Below are 20894 nucleotides of genomic sequence, written 5' to 3'. Positions count from 1 at the left end.
ATATTTTCTTGAGGTTTTTTTGTTTGTTTGTTTGGGTTTTTTTAAGCTTATTAGATCTCTACAGCAGAGAGGTGTCACTTTTATTTCCATGCTTTTAGCTGAAATGGTGGGTATGATAGTTCTTAAGAAATAATGGTGCAAGATGCTCTTTGTTCATTATTTTAAAAACTTGACTGAAGACTTTCTAGGCTGAAATCTTGTACCCTTTTATGTTGATCTGTCACTTCATATATAGTCCCCTTGAAATAATTGGATTGCTGGTAAAATAAAATGCAACCTGAATGGGAATAATATAATGTAGTGTCAACGTAAAGCTGTGCAGTATGACATATGTAAATGTGGGGTTTTTTGGTTACCTGGTAATTATTCATATTTGTACATCAGATGTATATTTTAATATAAACAGGTTCAGAGTGGAAAAAAAAAAGCATGGAACAGTGTGTAGACCATCTACAAACAGAAGGAAAGAGAAGACCTACTGTTTAAAAAGAAAGAAAGAAAAAGTGCTGCATGTACAGAACCTCAATCAGCCTGAATGGCATTAACAAAGGATTCATTTGAACAGACTAAGTGGCTTATCACAGCTGCATGGTGAGTTTTACAGATCACTAATTTTTTAAACTAGAATCACTAAGATACAGTCATCTATTAATTTAACAATAATGAGAAATAATCAGTTAAATAATCTGTAGCCTGTAATAAATTTGTTAAGCCTATACAATAATTTATTATATTTTATTTCAATTGCTGGTCTATAAGTTTATACCATTTAAATTTCAGGCACTAAACTACGTAAACTGTAGGAAACAGGAACTATAATTCTGAGGTCTGTTTTAAGAGACAAGATATTCCTGCATTGTAGTGATTAACGTATTTGGAGAAGAAAAAGTAATTACCAACTCAAACCTGAATGCCTGTCCCAGAAAAATTTTGTAGATAAAGGAGAATTATTAAAAGGCATGAAGAAAACTTTTAGAGAATATGATGGAAATGCCTGTTAGCAGCTGTGTCAGGAGTTTTTCTGGGAGGAAAATTATCCTAAGTAGAACATCACTGCTGCCAGGAATCTTTGAAGTGGTGCGTGGGATCAATGATTCCATCTCTGTAGTACTTTCTAGGAAAAGTCAGTGAAATTTTCCATCTTTCTTGAGTTCTTTATAAAACTTCATGTACCAGGCTTTCTAGGAATGTGAAATTATGCTTTTCTAGCTAGGAACCTGGCCCAGCAAATGTGCCTTGCTTGAACCTGACACTCATGATACCAGGCAGACTTGGGTCATGCTAATATGCTTGAACTCTCTCCAGTATCTTTTTCATGTTTATTTTGTTTGTGCAAACCCAGGCTTCTTGTTATTCAGTTGTTCTCCAATGTAGCAGTCTTCTATCCTGGCCATCTCCCCAAGGTAGCTCTTCTTGCCTTTTTTCTGCATTATTTGTGAATAATTTACCTCTACCAGTCTTGTGCTGAATTGAGTAAATGGGCAAGGTCTATCTGGCTTCAGGAAGCAGGGATTTTGAAACGACAGAGAACAATCTGGCAAATACATGCCTGCTGTTTCTGAGTGGAAAAAAGGGAGACTGCAGTGCCATGCATCAAGAACAGTATATTCAGCTTTCCATTTCACTTGTGCAAGTTCTTGATGGCAACTTGGCATTTTCTTAAATGAAAAATAAATCACACCTGGCCAACGCTGATACAGAAAAAAATATTTATAGAGACTAAGTTCAGAAGGTTAAAAGCAAAAATGGCCTTAAACTAGTAATAATCACAACACAAACAAATGCTATTTTCTGCTACCTAGTGTTCCTGTGATGTTAAATCCTTTCTATGCAAATTTATTTGATGCATTAAATTATGAACAATTGGGATGTACAGAACTTCACAATTTACTGCTGTAGCTGATAATCTGAAAGTTTCACATTGTTTAATCAGTCCTTTGTTTCCATTTCTTCTCAATATTCATCCCATGGTGTCTGCGGAGGTACAGAAATCTGGAATGGTTTTTCTCTGGACATTCCTAATTGTGGGATTTGAAATGGCTTACAAGGGGGAAATTGCAACAACTTTTGCATAGTCCTTTTCATGTCCATCTGTTTGTACTCAGCCTCACAAATCCAAAAAGACAAATACGTATATTGTGTGCTGACCTTTTCTTCGTGGTACATACCCCTTATAAATGTACTCCGTTCCTAAATAATCAGCCAAAAAAAAAGGAATTAGTATCAGAGGATAGTTTCAGTTGGAAGGGACCTTTAAAGGTCATCACCTAGTCCAACTCCCCCCCTACAGTGAGCAGGGGCATCTTCAACTAGTTCAGGTTGCTCTGAGCCCTATTCAATCTGACTTGGAATATTTCCAGGAATGGGGCATTGTGGGCAACCTGTTCCAGTGTGTCACCACTCTTGTCATAAAACAATTATTAATTATATCTGGTCTAAATCTACCCTTTTTCAGTTTAAAACCATTGCTCCTCGTTCTGTCACAAGAGACCCTACTGAAAGTTTGTTCCCATCTTTCTTATAAGCTCCCTTTAATTATTTAAAAGCTACAGTGAGATTTCCCTGGAGCCTTCTCATCTCCAGGTTCAACAATCCCAACTCTTAGCCTTTCTTCATAGGAGAGGTGTTCTAGCCCTCTGATAATTTTTGTGGCCCTCCTCTGGACTCACTGTAACAGGTCCATGTCTTTCCTGTAGTGAGACTTAAATCATGTGTACACACTTCTCACTTTTTAGAGGCTACATTTTTGTGAAGGTTGGATGCTGGAAGTCTAGTTTTAATTCAGTTTTCTGCTTCTTTTAAATCAGGTGTCTGCTGATTGCTTTTTCAGCACAAGAAGTTGATGGGGTAAGTGACATTGATATTTACTTCAGACAGCTGAGAGGTAGGATGGTATAGTTAAAGCAAGTAACACTACACACACCAAAATTATCTCTAGTTCTACAGGAAAATTGTGATGTTTCTTTTAGTATTTCTGCAGTTCTCACTTGCCTATCCGTCCCTGTTGCTCAGCTTAACTATTTTGTAATTTTCTTCTAGGGATTTTTCTAGATTCTTTGGCATATTTAGATGCTTTGGGAAGGCTGCATGCAAAAAACCCAAACTACTCATACACTCGGTCTGTTTCCTTCCTAATGAAGTCCCTTTAATTGCTCTACATTATAGCATATATCAAAATCCTTCTAGCTTTCAAGACTCTTTCTGTATGTTAGCCTAGATCCTAAGCTGACCTCCCTGTACATTTCAATCTCTCTGAATCCAAAATTTCACATATAATATAGTCTTGATATCTACTTTAGTTCCCTCTCTGTATTGTCCTCCATATTAACCTTGTTTTTGCAAAGCCTTCACTGAGACTCAAGTCCATGCTCTTAGTTTCTTTAAAATATTTAAAAGCTCTTTTTTTGTTGTTTGTTTCTCCCCCCAAAGTAATCCCTTTTCAGTTGAATTGTTGAAAATTAATTAAAAAATAAATTACTTTGTTCAACTAGAACAAAGGTTAACAGCTTATGTGTTATTAGACACTTGCTTTCCATTGACATTCCAGTAGAGATAAAATTTTTAATAACTAGGTGAGAGTCTAGTGTGGAGTAGATTAGTAATTTCCTGGGAAATTCAGTGTGTGAAAGAGAAGCAGTGTGTGAGAGACCACTGTACCTTGTTCTGAGATTTAGGAGCACCAGATATTCTAAAAATAATGTAGATAGAAAGAACAGAATTTTTTCTCCTTATCTATATTTATCAGTGTTTTCTCCTTGGCAATTTGAAGTATGAACCTATTGTGTTCTGTTGGCTCTCAAAACCAGTAACAAAACAATGTTGACCTTGATAAAAACGAAATCCACACTGAGCAAATGTTCTCATGTTATCACTGTTTACTAGTTACCTAAATTATTCTTAAATCTTTTAAATCCTTGTCATCCTTTTCAAAACCACTTCGATAATTGACACACATTTGAAAAAAAAAAAAAAAAAAGTCACCTAGTGGCTATTTCAAACATCTACGTGAGTTTAGAAATGCACATGGTGTGTATAATTGGTATGTGTTTGACACTACACTTAGGGAAATAGAAAAGAGTGATATAATAATGTTCACTTACCACACAGTAAATCTACTGAATGTAGATTTTGTTATGTTTTAGTTTCCCTGAATATGCTTTTATTCCTTATTGCAACCTGGTGAGATAAAGTAGTCATTTCTTTGCCATTAAGAAGAAAATGATGGAAAATTTTAATACAAGAAATAAGGAAACTAATGGCAGGCAATGCATAATTACATCATGTACGTATTTCTTTTTCTCATTTAATAGGCAAGGATTAAATACAAGATTTCATTAAGCTGACTGGGCTTGTTGCTCTTCATCCTGTTTTGCCTTTTATAATTTAATGACAATTAAACAATCTCCTAACATAATGTGATGGGTTGCAAATTTCACATTATTACACATTAAAGTCTGATTCAGTTAAAAGCCTGTTTTGTAGTAGTGTTTAGCCATCATGTTTAGCATTACTTAACCTAACTTGCAGGTGATGTCTTTCACCCTCTACAGCAACAGGAATAAGCTTTTGCTTATGGCTTCTACTTTGCAAGCATGTTTATGCTGATGAGAGGTTCAAGAAGGTTAGGAGGATTTGATATGTAATATTGATGTGTGCATTCTACCCAGCAAGCATTGGAAAAGGTTCATGATTTTTGTAGCATGATGTTTGCTACTGTGCCAAATTTCTTCATCAGCAGGAACTTGGCCTGTGGGTATGCAAGTGTAGCCAAATCTTTTGCCATAAATATAATCCCATTGGACAATATGTCCAGCTGACTATATTTGATGAAGTGGTTGTTGTCTGTTTCATATTAATAAATCTATAAACTTTCAATTTTTAGGGAGGATATGCATATATTGATCCATGTGGGGGACAGGATTGTTCAGTTTGTCGGTGCTTCCCAGAAAAAGGATCAAGAGTAAGTGATTAGAACTAATTTTAATTACTGTTGTAAATACTGTTCATTTTGTGCACAGTGTGGTTCTTTAAAATTGAGATGGTTGACTTATGTCAATAAATCAATATTCAGATATCGACAAGTCTGAATGTAACAAACTAGCAAAATTCTCTCACTGGTATGAAGTACAGCTATCACTGAAGGATGTAAAGATTGTTTTTAAGCAGGTTTGCTTGCAAATCAGCTTTGTAATATTAGTGGTGCCTTTTTTGTGTTAAGGATTCTTTGAGATCAAACTAGCAGTTAGATAAAGGTCATTCTTCATATATATTAAGCTTAGGAATTGATGCTCCTTTTCTAATAAGAGGCTGGTTAAAAAAGAATGTCTATGCCATTTACTGGTTTTATTTTGGAAGAGGTTGGAGACTTTTCATTTTACCAGCTTAATGCACTAAGTATAAACATTGTTGACTGAAATATGGTTCAGTGGTGACTAGTTTGTTATCTTGGCTGTTTTTTCTCAAAATCCCTACCCATGTAGTGATAGCAAACAATTTAAACATTATATGAGGAAAGGACTGTTTATATACATGCTGTGATTAGTGAACAAGTGAAAAATTGTCAGTTTAGTTAAACTGTCCAATTATTAATAAAAAAGTTAAAGGTTAGAAAGCTTGGATCAGTTTTTAGGAGAGCTGCATGCCCCATTTGTGTACAACCTGAGTCACCACAAAAGCAAGATGCACCTTCTCCTTCCTGTGCTTTTGCAGTTAGCTGTATGCTTTGCTGTGTCATGATCACTGCCCTGGTGTCCTTGGATCCTTTCCTAATCCACCAGGATTATGTCTATATGAAAGTCCCCCATGCTGTAGGATTTTAATAATAGAGGCCTAGGATGTGTCTATCTCTGTAACACTATGTTAACAAAAGGGCACCCCAGGAAAAGTATTTTGACTAGCAGCATTGCAGTGTCTCTCAGTGCTACTGAATAGACTGTTTTGGATACCAAAATCCTGGTCTAAAGTGCCATTTAAAAACAACTGACTTTAAAACTAGAGGAAATTTCCCTGATTCCAGTGCTCTCTCAGTAGCCTGGAAGTTCTGAATTAAATGCCCACAATCAGTCAATAATAAATACTCTGCAGTTGTTATGGCTCTTTCCTAAGCTGTCCTTCCCCGCCACAGGTAAACTGAACCATGATTCAGGTGTTTGCAGTTGGTTTTCTTAATATTCAAAGATCTGGATCTCAGTGCCAAATAAAAGCATAATAAACACTTCAAAATAAATTCAATGTCATTATGCAAATGTAAGTCTGAGAATTGTACTATTTTCTGAAACAGCTCTGAAATACATATGCACACTGATGGATGAAGTTTCTCCAACGAAATATGAATTTATATTTCATGCAATCATTTATATTAATTAATATGCAAAAATTAGAAGTATATATCAGACCCCACATGAAATATGGCTTAACTAAACACCACTTCAGATAGATTGTTGCAAGTATTTTCTATACTGGTGTATGGTGATGGATAATTTTCTATAGAATCACTCAATCTCTTTTTCATCCTACAATCCCATTGCTTTTTAAACTTTGCTGTGCTTTGCCTTTACACTCTGACACAATAACTTTGCTTTCCTAGCTTTTGTGGAGACTACTTGTTACAAAATAAAATGTGTTTATCTTATTGCTAGCTTCCTAGAATGCAAAACATCTGCTTTATCTACTTTTCTTTCTGAATCCTGCTGTCAGGCTGGTTTCTCAGAGTTCTGCATCTTCCTCAATCCTGTCTCTAAAGTGCACAAAAAAAATGATCATTGAAAGCCCCAGACACTGTACAATATGCAAACCTGAAATTTCAGAAGTGTACAGTTTATTAAATAATCCTCCTTTATAATAAAATTGAGATAAGGGCAAAAGTATACATTTGGTTGCCTACCACCATATTTTTTCCTTTTTCACTATTTAACATAGGCTAGCTGTCAAAATTAAGGATGAGCTGGCCCATCCAGCAAACAGTTCCTGAAAATACAATCACATTTCAGAATAATCATAGACTCACTGGCAAAAGGCAATGGAATTGTCATTTTGTCCAGACTAGCTGGAAAGCCAACGTTACAGCAGCCCGTGGAGTTAACAAGTCTTTATCCAACTGCAGGATCAGGGGTTTTTACAAAGGCTGAATGAGAAAGGCAGCACCTAAGTGAGCTACATCTGTATAGGTATTGAGTTACATTGACATACGTAGACTAGTCCACTTACTTTTACTTTTGTTTATTTCTTAATCTCTTTCACCACAGGGAGTCAGATGTAGGGTGTTCTCTTCATGATTTTCCATTGAACAGGGTAATCAAAGATTTACAGGAGGGCAAGGGCAAAATGTCTCATTATTGCACTGCTACAGTGTCATTTATGTTAGAAACACACAAGGTCAGACCTATTACGAATTAATTAAACATGTTATTCAAAGTCTGAGATAGATGTCATAGGTCCAACTTAGAAGTTGTAATTTGACATCTGAGTAAGAACCTAAGCACTTTGTTTTGCACACAGCTAATGGTGACTTCCCTACGTCCTTCTCCACACACAAACAGAAAGGAGATTTTTTGAGAAGTCAGAATATCTATCTGCTGATGAAACAGCAGTTATGTAGTGCTCCAGCTAAGAGGTCCCCATCTAATATGTGTTTCACTTTGTCAGCAGACTGTGAGGAAAATATTGTTGCAAGTTCCATTTCAGGGATTTTTGTTGACATATTAAATGCTATGACAGGTATTTGATGATGTTTGCATTTTACAGATTTTAGAATGTAACCTTCCTTTCTATACTTTCAGTGGAAGCATTGACTACTGGAAATTTAGCTAGTAAAGTGAACAAACATGTTACTTCTATGTTTAGAGCAGACTGCTATTCAATCCATAACAAATATTTCTGCTAAAATTAAGGTAGGACAAAAGTCTTAGAGACAGCTTTGTTTATTTGTAATCACCATTGAGAAGCGAAGTATGTTTTGTAAGACTAAAAACATTGGCATAACTGTAGCTCTTACCCTTAACATCTCTTCACCAAAAAACCCACAACAAACCAGGGTAATAGACACACCTAAGATTAAACTCCTAAATAACATTCAGATTTATGGGTGAATTAGAATGGGTGTCAGGAGTGTGGTATACTCTCAAGTTTCCGTAGGAAAGTAGGACCTCAAATCTTGCTCCGTTGTCTTTGGTATAAGGACCTTTATCTCTATCCCTTTTTTTGAATGCAGTTTCAGTATGATTAGTTAAAGCCATGGTTACCAGGGCAGTATAAGAAAACTGTACAGCTGACAACTGTGCTATAAAGAGATTTGCACTACTATTCCTTAGCAAGAAATCACTGTCTGAAAAACATTCTGGTCACTATTGCTAGTAGTATCTCTCATTCTGGATATCACTACAGTTGTCCACGTCACAATGAAAGTTTGACTGCTGTTTAGCTATTATTGCAACCGTTGTTGGAATTAGTTTTACATTATATTATTTATCTCTCGATCTCATGTCACAACTCAAAAGGCCATTAAACTGTGCTGTTAAATTTCTATGTGCATATTGTGTGCTGCTATACATACTCAAGTAAGAACTATAGAACATATAAATGAGCGGAGGAAGTCATCAGTGAAAGTATGTACACCAGTAAGAGCCCTGCATGATTCTTGGTGCCAGTCAGGAGCAACCAAGACTTTCTCCTCCCTCTTCTTTCCCAGTCAAGATGTATGGTCTTGCAGGAAGCAGCAGCAGTCAATGTTTTTCATTAGAGGCAAACAGCAACTTCATTGTTTTAATTTTTCTTCCCCTCTTCCTCTTTGATCTCATATTAACTCTGTGATTTTAATTTTCTCCTGGTAACATCCAACAGACAGTGAAATCTTTCCTCCACTTCCCTGTCTTTCTCTGACTTGGGAAGCTGTTTCCTTGATAACTCCCGCAGTGTTGTATCAGAGACCCCTAAAAACACTGGCTGCTCTAACAGAATTTAGATAGTTAAAAAAACGTTTGCAGTTAGCACTGACCAATTATAAACCTGTCCTGTGCTGACCCCAGAGCTTGATCCCACTCAATTCCTTTGCCTTTGTTTATAGAGTTAAGTAGATTTAGAAAGCAAGCGTCTATTCATGACCCAACCTGATCTAGCTTCTATGAGATCATGTGAAATGCCTGGAGCAAAGCAAATAATAAATATAACTCAGCAAGACTGATGTTGGTTCTTTTGTGGATGAAGCAAGTGGCCTACTTCCATATCAGTGTAGTGAAGAACCTAACTAACAGAAATCTGAGAGACAGGTCTTGCATTTTCTGGCATACAGTGTCTAAGGAGTAATTCACAAGAGATATTTAGTCAGCTGATTGTCCCAGGTAAGTTAGAAAGTCACTGGATGTATAACTTCAGGGCAGTGGGATGAGAATGACAACTTTTCACACTATAATAGCTCTGTATCCTTGGTATCTCTTCTCTTGCCACACCTCCCTAAAACAGATGTGATTTGAGTTGTCATATCTCCCTAGTTGATCATGTGGGCTCACTGAGTCCAATTTAGAGCAGCACGTAAGCATATTCAAGATTCATGAACTGGGAAATGAAAAATTCTGGTTTGGGGCATTTAAAAGTCACACTTTCTTCCATGTCAGTATGCAATGGCAGTCAGTCCTTCACATGGAATATACAGCACTTTTCTTTGAATTTTCAAGCTGCATGCTCAAAAAATTAATATGTAAAATCCATCTATTTGGTCTCAAAGACATATGCTTAGTTGAATTCACTATCAAAGATATATACACACTAGTATCTGAGGAAACCCAGACCTCTCCCACTATTTGCCTCATTCTTACTGATAGTTTCCCCCAGTGTATTAGCTATGATAAAGTTTTAAAACACAAGATCCCTGAGGCTGGTTCTGCATTTCTCTAGCCTTTCACTTACAGTCACTGAGAACCATAGAAAAAAACATGTTTCTTATAATTGCTGAGAACTATAGACCTAAAGAAATGAGACACCTAGATCTATATCTGAAGCAGACCAGACATCTTTTTATAACTGGGCAGAGCAGTAGGCAGTTTTCTGTCTCCAGAAGTTAGGATTTGAACAGGTAAGAAATGGAGCCTGCTTACCAGAATGCAGAAGAACAGAACCAGTCCATCCTCCTCACTGTAATGTCTCTTTGAGGTGGTTCTTAATGTACAATCACCAGCTACAGTATCTGTAAATTAGAATTTTTCGTATTAGACATTTTTCCAAATTTTTCAAAAGTTTTAGTCTTGTTAAATAATTCCTCCTTTTGTTCATGAATATCTTTTTTTCCTTAATACTTCTGGTTTCCCTGCCCCACCATACTAAAAATAGCATTTTTCTTAGTTGCTGCAGATTGTTAAGCTTCTCCACATCAGACAAGACAAAACTCTACAAATCATTCTTTTTCACAGATTTATATCAACAGAAAACTGCCAGTCAGTGACTTGTTTCAATAAAATTAATCAGAGCAAAAGTTAATTTTACTAGCTAATCTGATGTTAATTATTTGTGGTCTAAAATGCTCTATTTGCAGCTTTCTGCTTTCAACCATTAACAGTGTTTCTTTGAGTTTCAGTGCTTAATTATCTCCTGTTTAAAACAATAGTGACACTCACCGCTTTACTGGATACTTTCTACGTTCATGGTTCACAGGGTTAAAACACAAAACAAAGTACATGTTTTCAGCACTTTACTGTGATTATTGTGCTTCAGTGTATCACTGAGGATACTAAGTATCCTGAGTATACTAAGTAAGATACTAAGTATCACTGAGAATACTAACCTGCATTATCTGGTGCAATGTTCCTGCAGCATATTAAATCATTGAAAAATATTACAAAAGAGCAAATAAATTACCAGTAGTTTGCAGAATGATTCATATGCTGAGAAAAGTCAAGCACTAGGAGTTACTATTGCATGTAATTGGCTCAAAATCTGACTGTAAAAATGTAGTTCTCTAATACTGAAAGGTCATTATACAATCTGCTATTTCTGAACAAACTGAGGGTAAAGTACATGCCACGTATTAGTCTGAATCTCACTATTTAACCCACAGTCACATAAAAATATGGACAAAAGAGTGGATTTAATTCCAAGTTGTGTGTTTTTTTCAGATTTATCTCATTCTGATAAAGCTAATGTTTAGAAGGCTTATTTTGGAGCCTTGACTTACAGTGACAACTGTTTTGGTCCCAGTCCTACATAGTTACAGTGGAGGAGTGGAAAATTCCCAGAATGGACACCCCTAGAAGCTGTGGGTTTGCTCTGTAACAGTCCTGGTCTTCCAAATGGTAGAGGGCATGGGTGGAGCTTAGAGAAGCAGCAGATGCTCCCACCTCACTAAGAAAATTACAAAAGAAAACATCTGTCTGAAAATGCCTTTGTGTGCATGCCTCTCTTGCCTCCATACTGCTCAACGTCCCTCCCTTTCTCCAGCCTGCTCCTGGTAAAATGAGAAAGACTGGTTATAATCCAGAGTCTAGTGCAGAATGAAAAAGGGCATTACATTATTTACCTACAATTATACTACATTATATTATTTACCTACAATCTGATTCGGTTGAGTTGCTGGGTATTTTCATTTTCTTCATATGAACAGAAGGTAAATGCATTTCAGATACCACTGTTACATCCATATAGCTTGTAACATGGGATACTCTCCTAATTGGAGGCAATAACTGGCCTTATTTTGACTCATCAACCATGAGAAACAAGACAGAATCCACTTTAATAGTGAGAACAATTTTTTTTGTTCATTTCCATTTAAGACTCCTTTAAAGCATTTTGCTTTCAGACAATTAAGTGCTCATGGCACTCTAAAAACCAAGTGCACTTCAGTGTCTCAGGCAACCAAAAAATAACCTTGGCCGTTGCCTTTTCCAAACAGTATGAAATGTTTTGCTGCATGATTCTGAACTATTTGCAGTCTTAGTAAGCATGCTTAATTAAAAAAAATATAGTCTTGTTTTGTCAAAAATCAGTTCCTTAGTGCAGGTCAAGCCCAGGATATGCTAAAATAACAGACCACAGTCTTGGCATGGGTAGTTCCTGACCTAGACAATTAACAAGGCATTGAAATCCTAAAGGAATTCATTGGCATCAGATGGCAGAGCAGGCATAATATTCTGCTCATTTTAACTGAGCTAATTTGTCATTTCCACATGAGCACGACTACCTTCATCCTCTTTATTTGTACAGCTGTCCTGAGACTGTAATGCTGTGGTAGTCACATTGGATGGGCACAAATAATAGATGTGATAATAGATGTTATGACACGGTATCAGTTTGGTCTTAACAAAGCTCCCAGTCATTATCAGTCTTTGAGCTGAAAGAAAGAGAGACAATCCACCAGCTTCACATGGCATGCTAAAGTTGTATCAGCTGTCAAGCCTATTGTGAATTCTGGATTCAGTGACTCTGCTTTATGACTTCACTACCTCCTACTGAAGACATAAACCATGGAAGCAATTAAACATACAGGGTAGCAACTAGCGAAGACATTTTATCAGCCCAAAGGACCAAATATTCTGGAAGTTTTTACTGTTTAACTATGATGGATAATTACCACAGAATTCATAAAGGATCTCAGCTTTTTTTCCAAGCACTATCAAAATCACGTTTCTTCCACTGTCAAGAGGATATAACATGATTTGAAAATTCTCCTTCAACTCTTGAACGCAGAGCATATACACTATGAATCAAAAATATTAAAGTTGCTGCAGAAACTTGTTGTCAAGAAAATGCACTGTTAAGACAAAGGCTTTAGAGTATTAGTGAGAAATATCTTATGCCTTTTTGATTCCTGCTGCTGAATGTTGCATTTTGCATGGTAACAGCGAGATCAGTATACTAAGAAACCGTACCGGTAGAGTGAATAGTTCAAACAATTGTATTTTACTATATCATTAGTCTCATTCATTTCATTTTTCTAATACTCAAAATGGTTGTCTAGTATTTTTTATTATTTTTTATTATTTTTTTTTTTTTTTTAGTGTTTTAAGGATGTAAAATAGCTGCTTTAAGAGTATCTCAATGAGTAAATTCAGTTTTACAACAGAGGATGTGCAAGGCACTGCCAATAGACAGGCTGCAATTGTTCATGCAAGCAAATACTTAAACACCCAGAATCCTGACTGTCCATTCATTGTTAACAAGGATGCAGAATCAGCACTTTTTAATACTAGTAGCCCTTAATTTGCATAATATTTTACACTGTTGAAATTATAGGAAAGAAAACTGCAACTCATGCTGAAGACAATATGCTGACTCTGCCCTGGATTTTTTGCCAGTGACTTCACTGGAAGCAGGATCAAAGTTTAAGTGAGAGGAGCCAGTTAAGACACAGAAAACATGAATCGTATGAAGATACCTTTTCAGGCAGTCATTACTTGTTGATATAGGACTTGTTTTCCTAGCCTCTGGACTAAATTCCTGTTTGTAGCTTCAGGGCCAGTGGTGATCTAGTCCTGCTTCCAGTATGGCATAAGCGTATAGTAAGTTCCTGTTCCAAGCATGTAGTAAGTTAATTTCTCATTACTCCGTTTCTTTGCTGACTTGATTGGATGATGTATACCACACACTTCTTCACTTCCTGTCTAACTGTCAAACCACACTGATTTTATTGACATATTTTAAAAGACAAATGTAGAATAAATAAAAAGAGGTTTAGGTCCCTGCTTGCAGGTCACAAGAGTTTGCCTAGACAGATTCAGTCTGTTGAAATGTTTACACTGAGAAGCAAGTGGTTCAGTTATGTTGCTTCAACATAATTTGACTCCTGAAGCTAACATACCCACTTTCAATCACCTTTGATTTCTGTCATTTTGTTTTCCTTCAATCCATATATAGAAATAAACATATGATCTGTCATTTCTGTGGATGGATGATGTACTGAAATATTCTTTACTGCCCTCAAGTGGTCTTAGAACTTATGTATTTCTTAGGAATGCACGGGGCTCCATTTTGCTTTCTTTCTAATAATATGTCATAATTGATTAATTAACTCTGGGAAACAAAACAAGTTATAGCTAAAGAAAGATAATTACATAGAATGAAAAAGATGAGTAAGATAAATAAAGACCTGTAAATTACTAGATTTTGCAGAGTGAATGTGTAGAGAAGCTCACGTGAGCTCTGATTAGAAAGCTTGCTTTATTCAGCACTTTGAATCCGTGACTTAATAATTGTTTAGAACAAAAACTGCAACAAACCCAAAACAACTCCATACCAAGGCTATTAACTGAAAAGAGCTGCATATATGGATAAATGACGTTTTGCAACCTCCAAAACCATTTTAACGCAATCTCTTCAAATTGATACTATCTGTAAATATGTTGGCTGATAACTATCATTTTTTTTTCCCCTGCAGGACACTGCACAACCTTTAAATTAAACATTAAGATCTGAGAGTGATGATAAAAGACAGAAAAACTCTAGATAACTAGCGTACAGTGTGACTTGAGAGAGAAAACCCTCTCAAGTTGTTCTAATTGTGTACAAAGTCCCCTGGTTGAAAATGAGCCATCATTTCTCTGGTGGCAATACTATTATGCTCAGTAGAGTCTCATGCTTGCAAAACGTGATACTTACATCGGTAGAGTCAGGAAGACTTCCAGTGTAACCCAGGCTTCTCAAAGACGTGGTGCTGGAGACCTGCTGAAGGTGAAATGAAATTATCACTTTGAGCAGGCTGCTAAATGTGAAGGTCATGTTCCTGTAGCATCTAATGCATGAAACAGATCTGCAAGCTGGGCAGCAAATGTTTTTGGAATCATATGTACACACTGTAAGCCTTGTTTTATCCATACAGGCACCTCCAAAATGCTGCCTGCTGCTAAGTTTACTGCAGCAGTCCTTCACTTCTTTGAACTCTTTTCAGGGTCAGCCTGGCGAGCTGGGAGCTCAAGGTCCAATTGGGTCCTTGGGATATACAGGACCAGCTGGTCTGCCGGGGGAAAAAGGACAGAGAGGTGAGAATGGGCAGCCTGGACCAGCTGGAGAAAGAGGCGATAAGGTAGGAAACACCACAGACAACTCTTTTAGGCGTATACAGTATGTAATGTTAAATATTGGCAAGTGAAACAGAACATTAATGATCAAAAAGCATCTCTCAAACTATAATCTTGCTCACACAAAGTTCTCACTGAAATTACAGCTCTCTTTGAAAAATGTTTCAGTGGTTTGTTGCTATGGGTTGCAAAATCAGAATTGTCAGATGACAGAAAAAATGAAACAGCCCCAGATTCCAATTATTATATACTGTGTCATCCTCCTTAACCTCAAAGAGGGCTGTGGGAGGAACATGAAGCTGAAGGGTGAAGTATGATAGTTTTAAAAGTGCTGTACACTAAACAGTTTTATTACCACTTACAGAGTATAAATTGCAGTGCAGGTCTGTTTCTTTCAAAGCTGTACAATCCGTGTGCTTGGCTCTTGGTACTTCGTATTAGTTTTAATGGTGTAATTCTGCTGATCTCAGTGGATGACTGTTTCTTGCTATATAGTATCATATATTCTTCTTTCTCATTCTTTTTAAGAGTTAATGACCTCAGCAACTTTGTTTTTTTCATGTCACGTCTCTTTAGGGCCCAACCGGAGTCCCAGGATTTCCTGGTTTAGATGGTGTTCCTGTACGTATTGAATAAATATTGCTTGATAAAAGTTACAGCTTCTATAAAGTCATAGCAAGTTCTCTAATAGAATAATACTGTCAGTATGTTGTTTGGCTTTATACCTATTGATATAATGTCACCTACAGGAATTGCATGTTTTGCAGAGATGTAAAAGAGCCAAACTCAACTGCATTTACTACTGATAAACTCCACAAAATCCCAAGAAGACAAATTCAAAATATTAATGCAGGAGCAAGGCAGGGAAAGTAGAGTCCAGCACGTGTCCATGCAGCATGTGCCAGTGCTAGGATTAAAAAAAAATGGGTTTGTTTCCTCAGGCTGTCTAGTAGGTTGCAGTCTGCTTGCTGAATTCTTAACATCCCTGAAAGTATCTCAAATGATGTATTGTTTTCTGCTCAAACTTTCTGATTTTTGCTTGAAGTCCTCTTTAAAAAAAAAAAAAAAAAAGGCAAACACTCCAGTAATTTTAACCTGAGTAGGGACTGAAGAAGGAAAGTGAGCCCTAAATATATAAGCATGTGATTATATATTATTCTGTCTCCTTCAGTGTGGAAATGGTAAAGATAATATCTCTTCAACACAGTATTTTGAAAAATGCTGTTTATTAGAACTGAATTCCTATGCTATTATTAGTTTCACATGTATCAAACAAAGTTAAAATGTTGAATTTTGAAGGCGAAAACAGAACCAGAAACTGAGTGGGTGTCTTACCATCTGCTTGTCAGCTGTCCACACTTGACAATGGGACTGTTAGCAGAGTGCCTTTTTAATGTAGAGGTCACAAAGCCAAAATTTAGCACAAAAAAGAAGCATGCCCAAGGAAAGCATATAGTTTGAATGAAAAATGTTAATTAGAAAACAGTGTCCCTAAATTGGGATGAGAAAACTTAGGTATAGGGAGAAGGTAAAATTGGTTAAAAGGTTTCAGACAAATGGCCAGGATACTTTTCTGACTATTTTTCAGAACTATCCCCATGCCCTGCCCCCCAAAAAACCAAAACCAAACAAAAAAAACAAACAACAAAACACAAACAATTTTTCCTCCAATGGAAAGATCATTCCAAGGGAAAACTCACTGGTTCTCTCTGGTGTCCAATTCATGGTAGAACCAACCTCTAACTGGACACTGATTAGTTCTTGCTAGGTTAGAAAACCACTTCCTGAGTTATTCAATGTATAGTCAATCTTTGGGATTACTGTATGCACAAGCTGTGTCCTGTTTTTTGTTTTACCCTATCCATTAAAAAATGTGAGGCTGCTTGAGATTAGACCTCAGTCTGGCCTTCTTAAGCAGTGCTGTCCCTGTTATATTCACTATGCATCAAAGAACAATCTATGAAATGCTTATGTCATTTGTTGTATCTGAAAAAAATTCTATTGATGGCAAGAGAAAACATTTCTAATGAAGAGAGTATGAAGCTGGGACCACTGAGAGATGTCCTTTTTTTCAGATGAGATACTTGTTTCTGAACTGTTCTGTTAATTTAAAAAGTAATTCCCTGTTTATAATGGTGTATCCCTAATAAATATTAAACTGTCTTTCAGGGATTACCAGGAAGTGAAGGACCCAGGGGCAAACGTGGTTTAGATGGCTGCAATGGCTCAAGAGGAGATCCAGGATTTCCAGGCGAAAACGGTTATATTGGACCAACAGGTCCTTATGTACGTGGAAGGCATTCCCAACAGATTTAAGTTTAAGCTTGAATGTGAAGTAAATTCCTATATCCTTAAAGTATATACATTTACCCTGCTAGTTAAGTTCTGCTTTGTTTCCCCAGTATGTAATCACATCAAAGCTAAGACCATTTTGACTTTTTCTGTTAAAATGGAAAACATTTCAAAATCGCTGAAATACTTGTGTGAACAATGCTCTTATGAAGACAAAACAGATTCCTATCAGTATGGTATATAATTTACTGTTGCTTTAAAGAAATTTTGCTGAATGGATCTAGTCCTCAGTTTTTAACTTTTTGTGGAAACAAGTTTTAGTTCTGAATGATTAATAGCTGATTAGCTGGTCTAAGAGCTTCCCTAAAATCTTCTAAATAGAACAATAAAAACAAGTGACATTTTTACTAGGAGCTAAATAGAATGCTGATTCAGCCATAGGGAATTAGAAAATGTGGAAAATTGCTGTGAAAGTGGAAAGATGTTACCAAAATATAGCAATTAGAAAAAGTATACCATTTCAGTCTTGCACCCATAAGAAATGCTATGAAATACACTATCTGATAAAAAAACTTGATAATAACCTCATTTGTTATACCTCTCAAAGTCACCCATTAATCCTCCAAATGGTAAAATTACTGCTGCTCAAACTAATTTTAGCTGTATTTTCATACTTGTGGCTTTCATTTTTGCCTTTTACAATTAGCCAATTGATAAAAAAGTAAAATGAGACATGAGACAAATTACAGCATAAATCCTCCCAATTCCAGGAGCATGCTCTTTGGAAAAGTATTTGCAAGCTACAAAGAACGGGAGACACAATAGGCATGTCATCTTTAATATGCACACTAAAATTCCAGTGCAAATTAATTTAGCTACCCAGAAAAACAAGACATAGTGACCATATTGCCTTGTGTACAAGAATGATATTCAGATCTCTCTATGCAGATTGCCTATTTTAAAATCAATTTGTTGGACCAGGAGACTACAATTGACTATACTTCACAGCTAACATATTTATGTTATGCTTATTTAGAACACCTGCTGTAATTTTTTATAACACTATGTACATATTCACCAGTTTTGCTTGTTACCTTGTAGAATGTGTATATTTACCTCACCAATAAACTGGAAAAGAAAGTAGTTTCTATTTATAAGTCATTACCTAAGTCATGTAGAAAGTAACAAACTGAATCTAAAGGGATGTTTTATTACAGAAGAGATCACACGTAAAATAACCAAAGAAATAGAACTTTTGATGTGTTTAATGTATTCCCTAGCAGCTGTTGTTTGACCTGTAATTTGTATCTGGTCTACTGTAGCTATATTCAGCTGCAGACAGCTGTAACTTTTATTTTAATTGTACCATTCCAAGGATAAATGCTTTCCCTGTTTCATTCTGACTTCATGACTTGAGCAGCTAGTTGTTAATATCAGGAAACTAGTAGAGTTTTAAAGTGGTTAATTCTGTGAAAACAGTACCTCATTTTATTGAAATCAATAGTTAAGTGGATATAGACTTCAGTTAAATTATAAGCAGTACACTTGGATTGCAAATGAGAAAACTTCAGAAATAATATCTTACTATATCTGTTCCTCAGATAGGTAGGTACCTATCATGCTCTTAACAGTTAATTGAACATTACAATTAAATTTTTCAAAAGCAGTCAGATAAGTCAGACTGAGCTTTTGAGGGTGTTAAGATTGGTGAATTTACATAAAGGACTCCACACCAAGTACCATGGACACTTAGTTTTTTAAAACACAGGGCCTTTAGGTGTCAGATTTTTTTTTTTTAATAGACTGTGAAATATATTTCCCGATATATGGAAATGTTGAAGATTATGCACATAACAGTCCATGCTTTCAGCTTTTTAGATCATAGCATGAACTTTTGGAGAAGGCAGAGTGCTAATACAGCCTCTGAATCACTAAAGGAGAAGGTAAGTGTATTGATATACTTGGCAAATTTGTGAAGATTGTAGACTACTGAAGTACCAGCTAAGAAGCATCTAACAGAGCAGGATTCCAGAAGATGTGAGGAGGTCTTTTACTTGGTGGTACAGAAGACATTAACTTTTAAAGGCCTTGTTAGATGTAAAATACTCATGCAGTGATGGTGGTTCTAATGAATTACCTTGTGATGCACAGGCACCTGAGAAATTACCATTCGATCTCCATAGAAAAGTAGGATATCAGTAAGTGGATCATGTTTTAAAAGACTTCTTTTTCTTTTAAGGGAAATCCAGGGCAAAAAGGAGAAAAAGGAAATTCAGTGTATGTTTCATATTTTGGAAAAGGACCTCCAGTAAGTATCTGATTGTGAGAAAATGTATCTTGTAGGAAAACATGTATTACAAATGTAATTGTTCTCATAATTCCTTGCTGCTTAATGAAGCATGTTGGAAAAAAGAAAAAAAAAGAAGCAAATATACAACTAGAAACTGGATGACAAGATGGCTTGTAATCTTAATAGCTGTAAAGTTAGAAAATACCCACAACAAAGCTTGTAATGATTCATTTGCTAAATGATTGTCATTACAGGGAGACAGAGGTGATCCTGGACCCCCTGGCATGCCTGTAAGTACAGTCAGTGGGTTCTATGCATGCTTTTTGTCTTAAAGATCTTTCAAATTTTTTCTCTTCTGTACAGTAATGAAATACTGGGATTTCTGTCTGCCTGCCTGCAATAGCCTAATTCCAGAATAAAGTCTAATAACATTGAATCCCTATAGTCTGCCCCCATAACCAGTTCATGCTGGCTGAATAGGACCATACCTATCTGCAGTAGCTGTGCAGTGAGCAGTTGTTGCCCTGGTACTCAGTTTGCAGAGTATTTTCTCTATGAAGTTCAAGATGTGTACAGATACGCTACCTTCTACAACAGTATCTTGTGGATCTCCCAAGAAGATGTAGCACACATATTTTGGCCATATAAACATGTGAGAAGAGAGAATTTAATTTGTTGCTGACTCACACTCTTAATGGCTTTGGGTTCCTCTTCTTAAGGCTTCAAAAAAGTATTCACTGATGAACTCTATCAAGTCCCCACACTGCAGCAGTGTTATCAGTTAATTACACACAACTGGATACTACAGCATTATGCATCAGAAACTGGTGCTGAGCTGCTCTAGTGACAGTGAGGTTTAGACATGATATAAGCTTCAGGCCATGGGTGGAATGTGGTGGCCAGCAGACTGAGTCCTAGAGTAATGCAGGCATGTTGGGGGGATTAGTTTTGTGGAGAAAGGGGTAAGCTCTTGGTATTTTCACAAACAAAACTTTTGCCATCTTTTCCAGGGACCTAGAGGGCCAAGAGGTACAACGGGCCCATCTGGATACCCAGGCCAACCAGGCTTGCCTGTAAGATCACCACAGTTACACAGCCTTGCATTTGCAGGATATGCATAAATTCTGGTCTACCAATTTTACAACTTGCCTTAATGTGAATCAAAGCCTAGAAATATTTTTTGAGGCAGATTATAAAAAGAGAGATATTTGCCTTACCTTATGAGTTTGGAAGTTCAGGAATTGGAGTATATGTTGTTCCTTCCCATGCTGGCATGAACACGTTTCAGCCTGGTAGTCTGTGGTCATGCAGGAATG

General features: G+C 36.4%; 1 protein-coding gene across 1 annotated transcript in view; it reads left to right on the top strand.

The window, feature by feature from the left end:
* The first annotated feature begins 535 nt into the window (after positions 1-535).
* The window catches only part of COL4A4 (collagen, type IV, alpha 4), a 60649-nt gene continuing 40290 nt past the window's right edge, over positions 536-20894 (top strand). Inside the window, exons 1-9 of the mRNA XM_010001663.1 lie at positions 536-591; positions 2808-2847; positions 4883-4960; positions 14867-15001; positions 15573-15617; positions 17166-17282; positions 19528-19596; positions 19833-19868; positions 20589-20651. Of these exons, the coding sequence (XP_009999965.1) occupies positions 536-591; positions 2808-2847; positions 4883-4960; positions 14867-15001; positions 15573-15617; positions 17166-17282; positions 19528-19596; positions 19833-19868; positions 20589-20651 (639 nt within the window). The remainder of the gene's footprint in view (positions 592-2807; positions 2848-4882; positions 4961-14866; positions 15002-15572; positions 15618-17165; positions 17283-19527; positions 19597-19832; positions 19869-20588; positions 20652-20894) is intronic.

The sequence above is a fragment of the Chaetura pelagica genome, unplaced genomic scaffold, assembly GCF_000747805.2.
Source record: "Chaetura pelagica isolate M959 unplaced genomic scaffold, ChaPel_1.0 scaffold207, whole genome shotgun sequence".
NCBI lineage: Eukaryota > Metazoa > Chordata > Aves > Apodiformes > Apodidae > Chaetura > Chaetura pelagica.
Note: the sequence above shows the minus strand (reverse complement) of the source record. Positions and strands in the feature narration are given on the sequence as shown.